We start from the raw sequence: 17,987 nt of genomic DNA, 5'->3' as shown, positions 1-17,987 counted from the left end.
CAGAAAGTGGGACAACCACCGTTAAACAGAGATTCTCACGTGATGGTGCTTATGCTCTTGACCTTAGCATTGCGCTTGGTCCGCAGGAGAGACGCAGCTCTAGCTGGAAATCAGAGTGAGTAGGGGATGCAGACATGGGACTTTTGCAGGGAGCTGCCGGGCTGCTGGACAGGATGAGGCCCGCGCCAGCTAATTCATCTTTAGCTCCAAATGCCTTCTGATAGAGACGCATGTCTCCTGGGGATTGTGGGGACATGCTCCTGCATCTGGAAAAGATGGCTGAGTGCCTGGCATAAGAAGGGCACTGGGGTTTAGAGGTCAGAGTTGAGGTGGGTATGGAAGATGGCAGTAGCTGTGATCTTTAGTCAGAAAAGTTCTTTTTGTATATTCAAGTAGGTTTTTTTCCTCTCCTGCTAATCCACAGTGGAATATGAGCCAAAAAAGAGAAACCGATACTATACACACTGCACACTCTGAATTATTTGTTTTAAAATGTGTGTGAGGTCAAGCTAGAACATACTTTGCAATTTGGGTATTTACTGCAGCAAATTTCCTGCTCCTTCTGGCTGTTTTCTGTGGTTTTCAGCCTGCTTCACCTCCACAGAAAGAAATGCTGTGCACACGAAAGAGGCCATTATGAATCTTCCCTTAGGAGATATTTTTTGTGCTCTGCTTTTAAATTACAATCTCTATTATTTATGCCAATGTTTAAAATAGCTTTCTGATTCCCCGGTTAAAGTATTCTGAACCTACTCCAGCTACATTTTACTATGCATGACTCGCACCAACCATCAGTTTTTATTTCAAGTCATTTTTCATGAAATAACACACATCGGAGCCAGAATCCTGTGTTACTGTTACATGGTTTTCTTTACAGTTTTCCGGCTGTATTCCTCCTCCCCATGATAAGCAGTGTTGCCAGTATTCATTTTTATCTTAAAATACACAAATTGCATTCCCTTAATCTCCCTTCATAAACAGTGCCCTGTAATCCTGTTATCATTATTGTTGACCTTTTTTTGGAATTCCTCCAGGTTATTAATGCCTTTTTAATGAGAATCCTGGGATTTAAACTGCTTTCTGAGCAATGTTTACTCAAGAATTGATAGATTATTTCCTTTTCTATTTTCCTTTACATCCCCTATTTCTTTTTTGTCTGACATATTGCTACGTTCAAAGTGGAGCTATGCAAATAACTGATTTGGGGGTTTGCTGCCAAATCAAAACATTAAAGAAAACCTTTGTTTCAGACTGAACAAAGACAATATTCAATCTGAAATATTTAGAATGTTTGGTAAGATTTTTTAATGTTTTTACCCCTTTTTTAAAAGAAGAAAAAAAATTATCTGTTTTCAAAATTAAAGCACTGTTTGAAACAGAAAATAGAAAATTCTGATTTTCCATTTTCTGGCCATGTTTGACTTCAGATCATGAATAGTTTCAGTGTTCTCTGAACTTTGATTTTTGGAGATCAAATTACTACCTAGAAGTTTTTTGTTTCCCTCAGAGTGATTACTTTAAATACTTTTTGAGCAGCATTGAGTGGATGTATCTATATATTTGTGTTTATATATCTGTATTTATACGTAGGCATGGAAAGCTAAGGGAATGTCTTTATTGTAGTCATGCAAATCTCACATATTTGATTTCACTGTGGTATAGAGTAAGTAGGTTGGTGATTACTGGGCTCAGAAGTGGAAGCTCCAGCATAAACGACTAAGCAGGTCTTTGCAGACAGTTATGGCATTTTGGACACTTGGCCTGTTTAAGCAGTGGTATTTTACTTGCTTTTGTGTACCTAGATACCTGTATCCTGGTGAAACTGTGTTTTAGATGCCTTCACTCTGTTTTGGTTCTCACTTGAAGTTAACGATTCTGAGCTCAGGAAGAGCCTGGGAGAAGGGAGAAATGCACTTCCAGTCCCTGTTCCAATAAATAAACCAAAATTAAAAAACATAAAATAAACCCCAGCAGCCAGAAGACCAACTAGATAGAAGTTGCCCAACTTTGCACAAAACTCTGGATTGCAGAGCTTAGTTTTCTCAGGTGTGTCGAGTGCAGGTGTTTGGTAGGGTCTGAGAGCTGTGGGAAATTCAGGCCTGTTTGGATTCCCCCATGTAGCAGGAGGTAGCGAAGACAGGTGTCCTAAATTGGGTGGATTTATGGAGGAGCTGGAGAGAGCATGATAAGCTGCGAGGACTGGAAGCCCATCTCCTCATCTGGTCCTTACTGCTGGATGCAGCAGTGCATGACGCAGGTGGTGTGATGGGGAGATGATGTGCAGCCTCCTCCCAGCTCAAAAGTAGATCTGGCCCTGCACATCCCAGGTGGGTGGATCCTTTTCCCAGTAAAGCAGAAGAGAGCTTTCCTTGGGCCGCTTTTGAGTGGACACTGATGTATTTGGTGTAGTGTGAAACACCCACCCAGGTCTTTAGCCCAGAGCCAGGCACCCAACTGTTAAGTGCTTTTAAAGCCAATCTGCTTCTAGGCATGGCCAGGAGCACGAGCTTCACACAGCAGAAAAGCTTTGTGAGTTGAGACTGATGGGAGGTATTTCCCAAGTGACGTGGCAGAAAGGGAGAGCACCACTTCCAAAATTCCCCCCTGGGAGCTGGGAACCTGGCATCCTTTCATAAATCCAGCTTCCAGCCACTGCAAGGTGGACATTGCTTCCTCAAGGAGCTTGATATGTGTTGCCTTTAATGTGACATATCAAAATAGTAAACCTACTTTATAATAGTGTATCTTATATATAACATTACATAAAACGTATTTAAAGGAAATGAAAATTCTGCAGGGTTTGTTTCATATTTTATTAGTTTTATGAGCCTTGTCCTGTTTCCCCGCTGAGGCACTTCATTACAGATCTCTGTTCCTCCCTTCTGAAATTCTGTAATAGGAAGCTGTTGGGAAATCTGGGCAGGCTGTGACTGTTTGCTAGATTTGGCAGAATATAGTGCGACCACAAACCCGCGAGGATTAATAAGCTGAAAAAGCACAGGCTTCTCGTATGTAATTTGTGCTTCTTAACGATAAGAGTGCTATTGGGGAGAAAAAACCCAGCAAATGGCAGCAGTCATAACTGGAAATGCATTGCCCTCAGACCTACCTTGGCGTTATTACTGTAAAAAATACGGTTTAGGCAACCAATCAATATACTGGGTAGGGCTTTACTGTTGTTTTCAATAGATGCCATTTGAACTCTCTTATTTTTTTGTGATCATATCAACGTGTTCATTACAGTAAATATCTGATTAGCTTATGATAAATTTTGCTTTCCATCCTGGGACTGCAGCGTTTTTTGTTTACCTCTCAGATATGTTGTTTCTCCTTCCAGTGTTTTTCTCTTGCCTGTTGAAAACATGTCAAACTGAATTAAAATGTTTTATGCACATTGTAATGAAAACCATATGTCTTGTATTAGGGGTGACTGTGCAAAAGCTTTCAGCTGAATCAGGTTTAGCATATGATTTCATGCATTTGCATATATGCTGTGAATGCCTGCCTGCACAGTTAATTGCTGTGCACCAGCCAGCCTCTCTCCTTCTTGCACATGGAAACCAGATTTAGGAGATGTGTTCAAGGGGCCTCTGAAAGCCCTTTGTTAAATTTCTGCCACCAACGTGACAGGAGGGCTGGGATGTTTTTCCAGTCTGTGATGGAGTTTGCTCCCTTTCTGTGTGCTGCTAAGTCACCCCTGCCAAAGATGACATTTTCCAGCTCCTAAAAATACTCCTGACCAGCCTATCCATTTCCCTTCAAACAGACCAAATACCACTACCAGGTACATAAAAAATCTCCTGAGGTGACACTACGTGCTTATAAAAGGTAGTTGTCCGTAGGTGGATTTGCACATACATTTTATAAAACTGTTAAATGCACGTTAAGTATCATGTTATACAATTTCTGTATTTTTTGAAACTCCGGCCTCGATGTTTCTCTTGAGGTTGGCGTAGCAAAGCGGCATCCTTCTGTCTCTGATCCAAAGAGCCTTTTTGCTTGAACAGGAAGATAAGTTCCCCAGACTTTTCCCTTCTGCTTTGTGAACGTATGTTCCCCCCACGACAAAGGTCATTTCAGGCTCAGAAGAGAAAATTTACAGGAGCCATTTTTAAAGTGTTGTTAGAACAGCCCAAAACTGCATATAGAAGCACAAAAAATAATTAGGCCAGGCTGATTTCTGTGTGAAGAGTTTCCTTAAGATATATAAAGCAGAAAAAAAAAAACCAACTTGCAGTGCTGTTTGTTCCAACATCTGCTTGTGGCTGCTTTACAAATCCATGAATTAAAAACAATTAAGAAAAACACAAACCCAGATCATAGTGATATGCAGAGTATACATGATGGCTCTCAGCCAATATCAGTAATTAGTTTGTAGTGACTGTTTTTAGAGAAGTGCTTGATTGATTGTGGTTTCACAGCATACACAAGTCACATTCGGTATTCATTTTGAGATCTGCAGTGCTTATAATTTGCATTAATGTAGTTCAGATTACTGCCAAGACTATAGTATTTAGATGAGATCAGAAAACTGCTTAATGAGATAAATTTTAATTATTTGATAACAACTCTTCCTCCCAAGTAAGAAGAGTAAGCAAGCAAGATAAATGATTAGTTTAGATCAGCCAACCAGCAGTCTGAACAGAAGGGATCATTTGTAAAATCAAGTTTAGATCCAAACTCAGGGAAGCAGGATCTGCCTTGCAGTTCTTCCACAAAGTCTTCTGTCTGGTATTGAGCTGGAAGTCTGCTCACCCAGCAGGTTTAAACAGTTTATGGAGAGTCACACTGAAAGTTCTGCTCCACGTCCCCTCAGACTGCATCTTTGCCAGCTGCCCAAATTACCAGCTGTTACTGCACTGTGCACTCAGCTGAAATGGGATTAACAGATCTGTCTGGTGAGTGAGCACTGGCAAGAGGTTGGATGGGTGTCCACCCAAGAGTGGGGAGTGATGGCTTCACTGGCCAGCACAGTAGGTAGCGGAGGCGATGCCTGTTGGTACCCTCAGGACTGACGATGCCAGGCATTGCTGTGCCAAGCTTCTGGGAGTGCAACTCGCAAATCTGAGCTTGATGACTAAACTGCGTATAAAATAAAAAGGGATGGTTAGATAGGAAAATCCAAGATTCACAGCTGAGCAGTTAGAAACAATGAGAATTCAGTGCTCTCCTTAGACCAAAGGAGTTCAAATCCACACCTCCCATAGGAGTTCCCAAACCACTGTGACCTACTGGTCATCCTCAGCTTCCTCCGCTGACCCTTGACCTCATGGTAGTGGAGAGTGTGAGACATGGGGAGAGGTAGGGCATGTGGGAGCAGCTTGTGTCACCCAAAGACTGGAGCTGTCCACGTGGAGAAGAGTCCTGTGTCCTGTTCCTTGCTCCCAGAATTATATCTGCTTTTACGCAGTTACTGTTTGGTGTGAAATAGAATAGTAAGTCCAAGATAAGAGTCACACATACAGTAATAGCAAATCAAGTAAGTAATAAGTGAAAGGTCAGGGACTGGAACTAAAACAGACTATCAGCTACGGGCTTGACACTGTGAATCGAGTACACTTCCCACTAGGAGACTTTGTCCTTAAAATAGGTCATTTTTAAGGGTGTTATCTGAAGAAAAGCCTGAAATGCGAAAGCAAGACTTCATCACTTCTTTGCAGCTTCTTTTTCTTATGTTTGTCAGTGCATGTGAACAGTGTGGTTTTCTTTCCCAGATGGCTTGTGGTGCATAAAAACAATCTTGCAGGAAGAACTCCATATTAAATAGAAAAGCAGCAGCATTACTGTTTCCTGGAAGTGTACTGCTTATGCTGTTAAAGATTGGAACTAGAGATGCAGCTGTGAGTTAAAGGTTTCAAGATAAATGGAGCTTAAAAATACAGGTCCTTTCAATAGTGGGCATTACAACTGAATTCTGTACTTTCCCAACTGCTTCTAATGTCTTTGCTGGAGTTTTTTACACAGCCAGGCACTGTCTCTTCTCCTGGGGTGTCTAAATGAAGTTATCTACAGAGATGGCGTGCCACTTACTCCTCTAGTTGCTGCACCAGCATGGTGAACATACATGCATATTTTGGTCTCTTTGCCATATAACAGAATGCTTTTGAAGGCAAGGAAGCTCAGCAAATTTAAGTGCTTTACACTTTGAGGACAAACTGTCTCTGTCAGCACTGTTTTATTTACAGCTCTGTTTCACTGGGTGACTATATGCAAAACCTAGCATCAAGACTGATAGATTTATAAAGAGTTCATGTTTATGGAGTCAGAAATAGGTAGGGTCTGTGGTTTATACACTTGGCAGCTATGAAACAGTGGTGAAGTTGCAAATAAGATACAGAAAGACTAAATTTTAATAAGTTGATATGCATCCTGAGTTTGGGGAATCCTGTACTGCTGCTCAGCTGTAATGTTCCTGTCACAGATATTACTTGAACTTTTTCCTTTTTTCCATATTTTGATCTTACTATTTAGATTGCAAATGGACAATAAAATGCACACAAGTACATTTGAGCTTTATTCTTATAGAAGCAAAAAAATTAAATGCTAAAGTGCAAGCAAAATTTTAATATCGAGGCCAGAAGACCATACAACAAGGGATCCAACCATCTGTAGTGGCCAGAAGTAACAGACTAGGATGCCAGGCAGGCATGGGGGCTTATTGTGTGACTCTAAGAAATGTATGTACTGTCTCTATATACATAGCTACGTACATGACGTGGTATTTCTGTGCTTGTATACTTCCCCAGTAAGGCGCAATGTACCTAATCTGTTCTACCTGCAAAAGCTGGGAACGCGGTGTCTGGTATGGTCACCGTACCGTGTTGTTATCCTTGCACTATGACTGAGGCAGTGCAGAGAGCAGAGTTAAAGGTGGGGCACTGCAAAGTGGGATAAACACGCACCAGTGCCAGCTGGAGGCATACATGCCCATGCACAGGCAGCTCTTTCTCCATCTTCTCAATCCCACCGTGAAATTTGTAATCACATCCCATGCAGGGTGGGAAATTTGCCCTTGAGTAACTAGCAGGAGGTTTCCCAGCTGATTCCCGTGCTGCAGCAGGACAGCGTTAGCTCCCTGAGCTGTGGTCTCGACCCACGGCGCAGACGAGCACACGCATCTGCCGGACCATCACCTCCCTCTCTGCCTGTGCCTGGGCCGTGCCTGCTCGCGCTGCCTGCACTCCTCGTCACATCATGGGGTGCAGCACGTGGTCGCAGGGTTGCAGGCTCCCTTCTCCTCCCCTCCTTGTCAGCTGGAGCTGGGTGGCTGTCACGGCAGCAAGGAGGCTGAAGGGCAGCCCAAAGCGTGATGCTGTCTGCAGCGCGCTCTTGGCTCGGTGCCATTCCCCATCGAGCGGTAAAGTGCAGGGTCAGAGCTCAATGCTGCACGATTCCAGTGCTGCTGCTCAGATACCCGTTCCAGGCAAAGAGCAATCCTGGAAAACGTTACAATACTTTGTTGGCCATCCTTGCGTTGTTCTTCCCATTGCACAGAGCAGTGCACAGCTCCTCCACTCCCGTGGCATGGGTGTGCTGCTGCTCGAAGCCCGCTGCGAGGCGAGGGGAGGCTGGAGTGATGGATCCCAGCGACGGATGCCATTCATGTGGCACAAGCATTTCCATCAGAGCATATTCCTGAGTGGGCTCACCTGCTGGCAGGCTGTTGGTGCTGTGATACTGAGTGGCTGGAGCATGGAAGAATATGTATGAATGAATTTCAAATGAGATACTGCTGAAGCTGGTGGCTCAACACGTAGCATCTTTTGCAGGAAAGGATGGGTAAGATGGTCCTCTTAACAGGAAAGTCTCAGGCCAGAGCTAAACAAGTGTTATGGTCAGTTAGGACAAAAGAATATGTTTTTGAGAAATGTCAGCCTCTTTCATGGTTAATGCTGAATCAGCAGGCTCTTCTGGGGCTTACATGTGTGAACTTTTGCAGTCACATTGTCACAGCAACAAAAATAGTCAACAGGCATCCTTAAGGAGCTGTCAGCCTGGAGAGTGGCGTTAGGAGAGATGAGAGGCCATGTTCGGCTCCTGCCCACATGGCTGCTAGGCAAGGAGTTTCATCTCTTTGTTAAGACATTTGTAAGATAGAAGTGCACACTTACCCATGTTGCAATTGATATTATATGGCTAGATGCCATGTTTTTTTGCTTAGAGATGTCTACCAAATGGGAGAAAATATTTTTTGAAGTCTCCTAGTAACATTGCTGTCAGGTTCTGCTACATGCAGAGCTGGCTTGAACATTACTAACACACTTGGAAATGATACTAGCAGTGACCCCTTTAATTTATAAAATGTTCTCAAAGATCCTATAAATAGCCACATGCCTAATTTTAAGTGTAAGTAGTCTCCTGTGCTCAGTGTTAAGCTTGTGTGCAGCTGTTATCAGAACTGGGGCCAGAAAGGTTAATTCTTGCTTTGCAGACACAGTTCCTGGTCTCAGATGCAGTTCAGTGTTTCAGAAAGCTCAGCCTTCAAGGTGGCTGCATTTTCTGGCTCTGCTGACTTACCGGCAGGGCTCAGCAGCCCTTCCCAGCGCTGCGCTCCAAGCAGGCGGGTCAGGGAGAGGTGATTATTAAGCCTTGCTTCCTTGACATGCTTTCGATAGCGAGATCTGATTATGATGTGGTCTACTTAAGCGGAGATAAGCCTCTGCTAGGGCTCCTGTTCTCTGTGCTGCAGCCAGGACTTGACTTTGGAAAGCTGTTGGCATCTTGCAAGGGCAGGAATGCTTTGGGGGGCCAAACACCAGAGGTATGATATCCGTGTGGCGTGTTTACCTGTCCGGGTCTTGTTTGGAAAAGTAGATTTGGGAGTAGCGTGGTACCGAGACAATATTCAGAGTGTCTGCTTTAGTCTTGTAGATGGGAGTGTTTTGTTTATCAGGAAAACTCTGTTGCAGCTTTGGACATCAAGTCCCACAGTCATTTTGTGTCCCCAGGGAGAGGGTCACTGACATCTACATCTGTAGACGTGATATAAATACTCTGTGAAACAAAGCAGCTTTGCTGCTCTCCCTGCCTCCCCTGGCACACTCGCAGGCGGTTCTGATGTGGTTACAGCTGTGGTGACTTGGGTCTCATTGTCCGGGGGGTTGTACTGGGCACGGAGTTGGTTAGAGGTGATAAAGCTGGGCCCCTGAGATACCCTTCTGAAGAACTAAGCTTTGCATTTGAGCACTTTGAAATTGGGCTGAGGAATATTCTGGGCTGGGCTGAACCAGAGACACAGAGAAACAGGGGCTGGTCTCAGACCTGGTGAGGTTGGGAAAGTATTGGGTTAAATCCAAACACATCTGAGCCTAGGACTGGTTGCTAAGAGTTGCTGGATGGCAGGGATGGTTGCTGGATGTCTCATCCTTGTTAAGGCTGTGAAGACAGCTCCAACAAGGCCTTTTCCCATTCCTGGGTATTCAGGGGTGCAAGACGTGCCCATCACCATCAGCTCTCCAAAGGGTTTAAGAGAGATTGTGCACTTGAAGTTTATCTGTCCCTGTGGGGACGGTGGTAGCTGCAGCTGCATATCCCCCTCGTGGAAAAGATAGCGAAAGTGGTATTTGTGGTAAGTCTGCAGCCACTGGCCGGGGGTGTCTGTCTGTGGGACAGCACCCAGAAATTCTCAGGTGAGAGATGCTCCCCCTGACCAGCTGCTTAAAGGATGTTGGAAAGTTATTTCCATCCCCGCAGGTAAAGTCACCATCCGTTATTGTAGCTCTGCAGCGTGAGACCTGGATATGGCTTGGGACATTTGCCATTTAGGCAACAGGCTGAAAAAATCCGAACTTCGGGGTGGGTTTTTTTCCAGATGTTATGACTTTCTTATTACATCTGCCCACTACTGACCTTAGCAAAATGAGAGCAGTTCTCCTTTTATATGCCAGAGCTTGGGAAATAAAAGCTGTGATCCACAGAAAGTCAGTGGTCAGGTAGATGGCTTAGCAACCAAGAAGCATTTGAGAGCCACACGTGATTATTGGATTGTTTTAAGGCTATTAGAACTGCCTTACTATGATTCAGTGCCACATGAAAACTTGCATATGTGTGTACATATAGGCATGCATAGGCCCTGTTGGCATATACTCATTTATACATATATCCATATATGTGTCCATCACCTCAGAAACCAAAATAGAAGCAGCTTTCCTCCCAGCAAGTAGTATTTTCATATGGTTTAAAGCAAGAGAAATCTCCAGTTAGAACTGTGTGCTCCTAATCACTGTGCTCCTGAAAGAGCCATGTGAGCAGCCTCATTCATGTATTGGTGGCTGTGAGAAAGCAAACGGGTTGTCACAACAAATGTTCCTGGCTGAGTCCTAAAATGGCTTCTCTAGCATGAGGGTTTTGGGTCCGAATGTTTTTTCTGCTCTTGCTGAAGTGCCAGTTCTGAAGAAATGTTGAAAATCTGGAACAAATCCAGCACTTGTCCTCAGGGGTGTTTGAAAATTCGTGCAACTTCTGAAATTCACACAGGATGGACAAAGGAAGGATGCTTGTGATTCATTGTTATTTTGAAAACGGTCTTTGAGTTATAGTTTCCATCGTGTTTTCACTCTTCCCTTTTCCTTTCCAGGGAGTGAAGCCGATTTTAGCTCCTCAAGCAGCACAGGCAGTATTTCAGTGCCTGAAGTCCGTATGTCTGCTGCCGGAGGCAAAAGATCATCTTTTTCTCGCAAGTAAGCAAAGCAATTTTTCTTGAATATTGCAAGTGTTTCTAGTGCAAAGATAGACTACTGTGTAAGGCCTTGCAGTTAATACACACAATACCAGTATTGTGAGTTTTAAAACAATGTGGGTAACACCACGCTCTTGGGCAGGACTTACACTGATGAGAACTGTGATACGAGACAGAAAAAAAAAATGCTGCATTTGGAGCACAAAAATTGTCGCTATGCCAGATCAGCTGACTGGTATTTTTTGTTGTTTATTCATAACAAGTATGAGAGATACAGTCATAGGTCATACAGGTAAGGCAGAAAAGGCATTAGCTGGAGTGGAGGAGGAAACAACTGAGTGTGTGTTAGATAACAGCAGTACTTCTGACTAGTTAACCTTAGCCTTTTGGTCTTATCACTTTGTTTTCACTCTGTAATAGATTGTCAGCTCGGCATATACCTTTCCAGATCAGGACCTTATTTTTTGCAGGAAGAAGTAGGCAATATTGCCTTTGATGCTTTTTGTTTTTAAACACCCTTGCCCAACCTTTATATAACTAAAACTATATGCAGAAAAGAAAAAACCAGTCATCTATCTAAACGAACCTTTCATGAAAGATTTCTGTAAGATTTCTCCCTATCACATGTGAAGTGCAAATCCAGACAGCTTGCCAATATGGGGGCGTTGGGATGGAGCAGCGCACGTTGTGCCCTGCCCACGCAATCCCTGCTGGCAACGTTTTTCGGAGTAGGTGGAAAGAGTTCAAATTGACAGGACTGGTTTCCTGCCCTCTGTGGAAGAGCTGGCAGGCGGGCTGGGGCCGGCAGCGGGATACCCGTATGTTTGAGTCACACACACATCTCCAAGGTCGCGGCGTGCCCCGGTGTGCAGAGATCGGCAGAATGATGCTTAAGGAGTGGTTTCCTATCTGCATCGTGAGACTGTTAGAAATATAAACATTACTTAAGCTTTCTTTAGATTAAATCTAACAAGTTACTGGCTGTGGGAAAAAGCAGTACTGAGTACAATACGACGCCCTAAAATCACCATACTTTCAGTAAGATTATGTATCATTTCATATATTATTGTGCCTTTAAATATGACTTTAAACTAGAGCAAACTGACCTACTTAATGGGACAGAAGTCCTCTGTAATAAGGCTCCTTCGAATACATTGCTGTGTTATGCACAGTCCATGCAAGTTCAGCCTCACACCCAAGTTGATGCTGTACTGTACGAAGTGGAAAGAGACGTCTCCTTTGCAACATGTTCTTTTGTATCTGTTTGCCTTAACTCACTATGAAGCATTTCAGTGTTGTCACAAGCCGCAGTCCTGCCCTTCGTTGTAAAATAATTATAAAATCACCCAAACCGCAGCAGTGTGATGAAGGTTTGCAGCAGCCGCTCAACCATCTGTTCCTTATAAACTGTTCCATTTTCAGAGAAGGGAGGAAACCAAGTCAGACAATTTTAAGAAGAGATTTTGCTTCGTAGTTCTGTGGTATTTAAATTTTTATGTTCAAGCCTTCTCTTTTGCTGGCTGGATTTGCCTTTTTCCGTATTTTTTTGGAACCTGCCCTTTTGTTACAGTTTAGAAGAACAACTTCCATGGGAGGACGAAGGTAGCGGTGCGGTAGTGCAGGGAGGCAAACCAAGTGAGCAGGTGAGGAGCGCACCCTGAGAAGCTGTCCTCAGAGCGCCCCGGCCCTTTGGCAGCTGTTGGGCAGTGCAGATACCAGTTGCTTTCAAGCACACACAGTTGACAGTCAGATTATTTAATAAAGAGTGGAAAAGAAAGGTAGATATGTATGAGGGAAGCTGGAAGGAAGAAAGAAAAGGCTGTGCTTTCCTTTGTGTATTTTAATGCTATTTCAGCCTGCTCTCAGTGGGGTTCAGACTATGTCTAAGCAAATGAATAGCTGACAGTGACAGCTGAAGCACCCAGTATGCCAAAGGCAGAAAAGAAGAGTGGCTCAAACAAAATCTGTTTTCACTGCACGCTGTGATCCCTCGGGCTGCTTGCTGAGGAGCGTGAAAGCAGCCTTACAGCAAACCTCCAGGGCTGGGCAACTCTCCACAGGCCTGGCCGGGGAAAGCCAAGACGTGGTTCTTTTGGTACCAGTCCAGGCTGCAGTCCTCTCATTGCTTACTGGAGTCAGAGGTTCAGGGAATGTGGATGATCTGATGGAGTCACTGGGAACCGTGCTATCCGTAGAGAAATGTGAAAATGCCGAGGTTTTCCTAGATCACATAATTCAGACTGAGTGCCCCACAGTCAGTGAAGGAATGTGCAGTGGCTGGTGACTTCAGGACTTTCTTTCCTCCCGACCACTCTCAGTTATCTATCTGGTTTAGTGTTTAGACAATTTTGTGTGTGAAATAAGACACATAATGAGTTGCACGATGAGGATAATCCAAAATGCTTTAACCATTTTGGTTCCCCTCCAGTCGTGGCCCTTATGGTCGGAATAATGGATCCTTATCCTCCAAGCCTGGAGCCAACTCACCTGCTCCCTGTGAAAAGGACCTTTTGTCAACACTGCACAAAACCCAGCCGTCCCCTGCTAACATCCATCAGAGTTACAGGGGTTCTTCAGCCAGCAGCAGCAACTCAGGTTCATACAAAGGAAGCGACAGCAGCCCAGTGATGAGGCAAGTCTTTATTTCAGCATCCCGGCGTTCAGCGCGCTGACTTACCTTCTCTGCTCTGTAACGTGGGATCGGCTGTCTGGGTTGCCAAGTAGGTCACCTTGCTCCTCAGCATAGGTGTGACTCCTCATGTTGGTGGCTTGACAGTCAGCAGGGTGCTCCATCCCATGTGAAAGCTTTATTGTTTCAGCACTGTAGAATTCAAGGTTACTTTTCATCAAAGCCCTTTGTAGTTGGTTTTCACTCCAAGGCAGGCTCCTTCATGTGGTTTCGTGCCATCAATTCTCATGTAGATTTACTGGTTCTTTCGTATAAGGGTCCTTTCGCTTTGGAGAGAGTTGGGTAGGGTAGTACAGAAAACATTATACACTCGGGCAAAAATTCACCCTGCCCAGCCTTAGGCGCCTCCCTAAGGAGTGCAGTTTCCTGTACAGGAAAGAAAACAGATACCTGCCAGAGCGAGTAACACACGCTGCGGAGAATAAATTGCCACCGCGCTGCTGCTGTTTCTCTCTCTCTCTCAGGCAACTCAGCAGCCGAGTGTGTCAGACACACACCTAAAATTAAACAGGATGAATGTAGGTTTCAGGGTGCTGGGCTTCATGGCTCACGTGTGGAGCTGAACTCCGTCCGTACACTACCTCACCTGGCCGTGTGCGCGGCTGGGTGCCCTTGCCAGTGGCCCGGCTGCCTGCCCTTGGGCACACCACCCGTCTGGGGTGAGGGGATGGCGAGGTGTTCTAAAGTTAAATGTCTCATTTGATGTAATGGCACTGAAACCAAGTACATTAAATAGCAAACTTTGCGCTATAACCACAAATCAGCTGTTTCTTCAAGTACTTTGATTTGCCAGAGGAAGTCATTTGTGCAGACACTGAGGAGCCCCAAATGAGTCAAGTGTCGACTCAGCTTTGTATCAGTCAGTGGGATGTTTTCAGTTTTGCCAGGACTGAAGAACTGTAGGAGTGATGTTATGTGATGGTTTGGTTTTTTTCTTTTCAGGCGACCAGGGAGATACTATTCTTGTGGTGACAAGCCGCCAAATCCAGAGCAGTATTTGACTCCTCTGCAGCAGAAGGAAGTTACCATACGGCATTTGAAAACAAAGCTGAAGGAATCTGAGAGCAAACTTAAAGAAAGGTATATTTCACTTCAGAAATCAGAGTTGGAAAGATTTCTTCAGCAGCATTTGTGGGTGGAATCCTGAATGTTTTTACTCGTTTCTTGACCACATATATCGTTCATTAAGAAATTTGAAATATGATCAGTCTGATTAGGTTGCTTTCAGGTATTTCAGGTTTCATAGCATGCTCAGTGAATATGTACCATGCAGTTTAGTTAGGAATATGGCTGTCTCTTTTCCCTTTTTTGAACTTTCCCAGTAGAGTAGTTTTAAAGTATAATTTGTTACCAGTTTGAATTTAGCATTGAGACCTTTTGTACCGAAAACAGTTTTTACCTGCCAGCATGTGTTACCTTAGTCTCCTGTTCTACCTCACTCAGTGAAATATGACTGCAAACGTCCCCCTTCTCCCGTAATGAAAGAAAAGCTCTTACACAAACCAGTGTACCCACTTGTGGTTTTGTTGCTTAGATACTGAATTTTTCACAATAGCCCTTTGTATGGATGCTGAGCAAAGAAGTGACAATGTGCATTACACAGCAACAGATGTCGTCTCTTTTACTAAAGCCGCACCCTGAGAGCTGGCGCTCCTGCACACACAGCCCAAGTGGGCACAAAGGGCTGTCTGAACGCAGCCCCAGGGCAGAGTCCCAGGGACCCTGTGGTCCAGCTGGGGATGGCCCAACCTCTGCGTCTGTAGGGGCCCGCTCTCCCCAGTTGCTTGCAAGTCACTCATGGCAGCAGCCTCTGGCACCACGCTGGGCAGAGCAAGCCGGGTGCCTGCAGCCCTGAGCTGTCCTGCTGTCTGAGGCCAGCGTGGGCTCTGGCTGTGCGTGACGAGCCGCCGGCAGGCACAGAGGGTGCATCCAGGCAGCTGTGTCTCATTTCCCTCCAGGGTGAGGCAGTAGGTGAGATGTTAAGTGCTGTACTGGTTGGACCTAACCTAGAGGTCACCACTTGCGCCTCAAAACGTGCGGGATCATGGCTGCTGGCTGTGTGGCCAGATCAGTGACCCCCGTTAGCAACCAGCCGGCATGTCTGGGCAGCCGGATTATACCTCTGCTAGCTCTTTCAAAGGCGGCAGCAAAAGGTGCAGGGGGGAGTTTGCTGCCTTCTTGGAGCAGTGTAGCAGTGTGCAGTATAGCCATCCCGGTGCGGTGGAGCCTCACGCTGAGTCTTTAACTGAAGTGTTACAACATTTTTATTTTGCTACAGGGAAACAGAAATAGAAGAGCTCAAAGCTCAGCTGGTTCGGATGAGGGAAGACTGGATCGAAGAAGAGTGTAATCGTGTGGAGGCAGAGCTGGCCTTAAAGGAAGCAAGAAGCGAAATTAAACAACTCAAGGAGGTTATTGAAACTATGAAGAACAGCTTGGCTGAGAAAGACAAAAAAATTCAGGAATACTTCACAGACATAAACATCCAAAACAAGAAACTGGAATCTTTGCTGCAGAGCATGGAAGTGGCTCAGAACAGCTCTGTGAGGGATGAAGAGTGCCTGGAGTATACATGTGACTCAGAGGTGAAGTCAGCATTGTATGCCACAGCGTCAGACAGCCTCATCACAGAAGACCAAGCTCTGGAGGAGATGGCAGATAGTGGGATGCTTCTTAGTGACAACAAAGCTAATGTGACTGATTCATCTGAAGAGACTTTGACTGTCGCAACTTCTGACTTGACTGGTCCAGCTCGCTCCAGTTCTGCTGGGAATAAAGGGATGCTGGAAACTGTTCTGGATGAAAAACTGACTTCTTCCCAGGAGCAGCAGAAAAGCAGCAAAGTGATGGTGGAACAGGCCGTCCAGACTGACGTGGTGCCATATAGCCTAGATGTGGAGCAGCTCCTTCAAAACATCTTCAGAGCTCAAGATGCCTGTCCTGGTCTAAACCCACCTGCTTCACTGAAGGAATTGCGTGCACTTTCTCTTGGGAGATTCAGTGATTCTGGTATCATAATGGACTTAACTCCAAGTGATCCAAACTCTGCCATCCTTTTGTCTCCTATGGAGTCTCCATGCACGAAGGTGGAGCACGGAGTTAATGAAAACCGTTTCATGAAAGAACTTGATTTTACAGACCCTCATGATGATGAAGGCTCTGGGTATGTCAATGCATTGTCTCAGACAGGAATGAAGAAGAGATACTGGAGCAGCAGCCTCCTCAGAGATGTTCTGGCTGTAGCAGCCCCTGTTGTACCAACTGTCATGTGGGCTTTCAGTACTCAGAGAGGAGGAACAGATCCCATTTACAATATCGGAGCATTGCTTCGCGGTTGCTGCCTGGTGGCCCTGCACTCTTTACGCCGTACACCCTTCAATATTAAAACCTAAAGTCCACTCTGTCCCTGGTCACCAACTGGCTGAGGCAGAGAGAAGAAGGGATGAGATAGATCATAAAAAGTTATTGTATATTCTGGCAGAGTCCATAATTTTGCTTTTTACTATTTCATTTGCACTATAAATTGGTTTGAAAACATGTTCCTTCTTTCAAAATAAAAAAGTTGAACCTTGTAGTTCCACAAGATGTTTTTAACAACAGTACTGCTGCCTGCAGAAATAGTCCTCCTGCTCCCCGGCACCATGTCCCTACCCTGTGCTGGTGTCTTTCTGGTGCCAGTGCATCTGCACCATGAACGTGGCGGGGGAAATCAAGGAGAATTACAGCTTTCACGTTTGTGTGCTGAGTTAGCGTTAGGCTCAGCTGCCTCCCCTGGTTCACTGAGCAAATGTACAAGTGCTTTGCACTGGCTCGGGGTAGTGCAAGATGCACATGGGGAACAAATGGCCAGAGAAAAGTGGGGAATTTCTTCAGGCAGCACTAACCTAAAACGTTTGCGAAACTAGTGTTAAGTAAGTAAGTAAGTAAGTAAGTGACATGGAGACTCGTTCCCGCTACGTGTATCACACATGGGCTCCAGAAAGCATGCTAGCGCTTTCCATTTGTTGTCCAAAGTGTCAATTCAATTTAGAAGTAAACCCCATATTCCCCAGGCAGCTTCCAGCACATCATTCGTGCCTGTCTCGTGTAGTGCTCTTCTCAATCGTACAACTGCTCGAGCATTTCACTGGTCTTGTGCGTATAAGGGGACTGTAACCAAAAATGTACGTCGTAGAGAGTCTTGAAACTTGTTATAATGGTAAGTATAGGCGTGGATACACTTTGAATCTTAATGTTGTTTTAAAGTCTTAATGTATTGGAAACTGATAGTCTTTTGAGCCTTTTGAAATACTATGTATAAATGTTATTGTGTTTTAACTTATTGTTTATTTAATTGCTTTATTATTTACCTTTATAATCACAAGTTCAATAAAGCATGTTAAAAATGTCAAACACATGCAAGTGTTTTATTGTAGCAAAGCTATAAAAAATACCCCGTCTCAGCTGAGCTGTTGGGCACAGGTCGAGCGGGAGGAGGCACCGTGTCAGGGCATAAGGAACCATCAGGACCCAGGGAACAGAGTTAGACCAAGAAAACCTAAGTACAGCTCCAAGCATAAGCACTCAGCCAGAGAAAAAGGCTCCAGCGGGTCTGTGCACACACATGCCACCCGCTCTGCC

General features: G+C 44.8%; 1 protein-coding gene across 4 annotated transcripts in view; it reads left to right on the top strand.

The window, feature by feature from the left end:
* The window catches only part of SYBU (syntabulin), a 40,513-nt gene extending 23,754 nt beyond the window's left edge, over window positions 1–16,759 (top strand). For 2 of the 4 annotated variants that reach the window (XM_086465445.1, XM_086465444.1), the window contains exons 4-7: window positions 10,577–10,679; window positions 13,107–13,310; window positions 14,310–14,447; window positions 15,646–16,759. In XM_086465445.1, coding sequence (XP_086321571.1) covers window positions 10,577–10,679; window positions 13,107–13,310; window positions 14,310–14,447; window positions 15,646–16,759 — 1,559 coding nt within the window. The other 2 variants (XM_009958746.2, XM_086465446.1) reach the window with 2 other exon arrangements.
* The last annotated feature ends 1,228 nt before the right edge of the window (window positions 16,760–17,987 follow it).

This window comes from Leptosomus discolor, chromosome 5 (assembly GCF_034619465.1).
Source record: "Leptosomus discolor isolate bLepDis1 chromosome 5, bLepDis1.hap2, whole genome shotgun sequence".
Taxonomy (NCBI): domain Eukaryota; kingdom Metazoa; phylum Chordata; class Aves; order Leptosomiformes; family Leptosomidae; genus Leptosomus; species Leptosomus discolor.
This window is presented reverse-complemented; position numbering and strand designations above follow the sequence as displayed.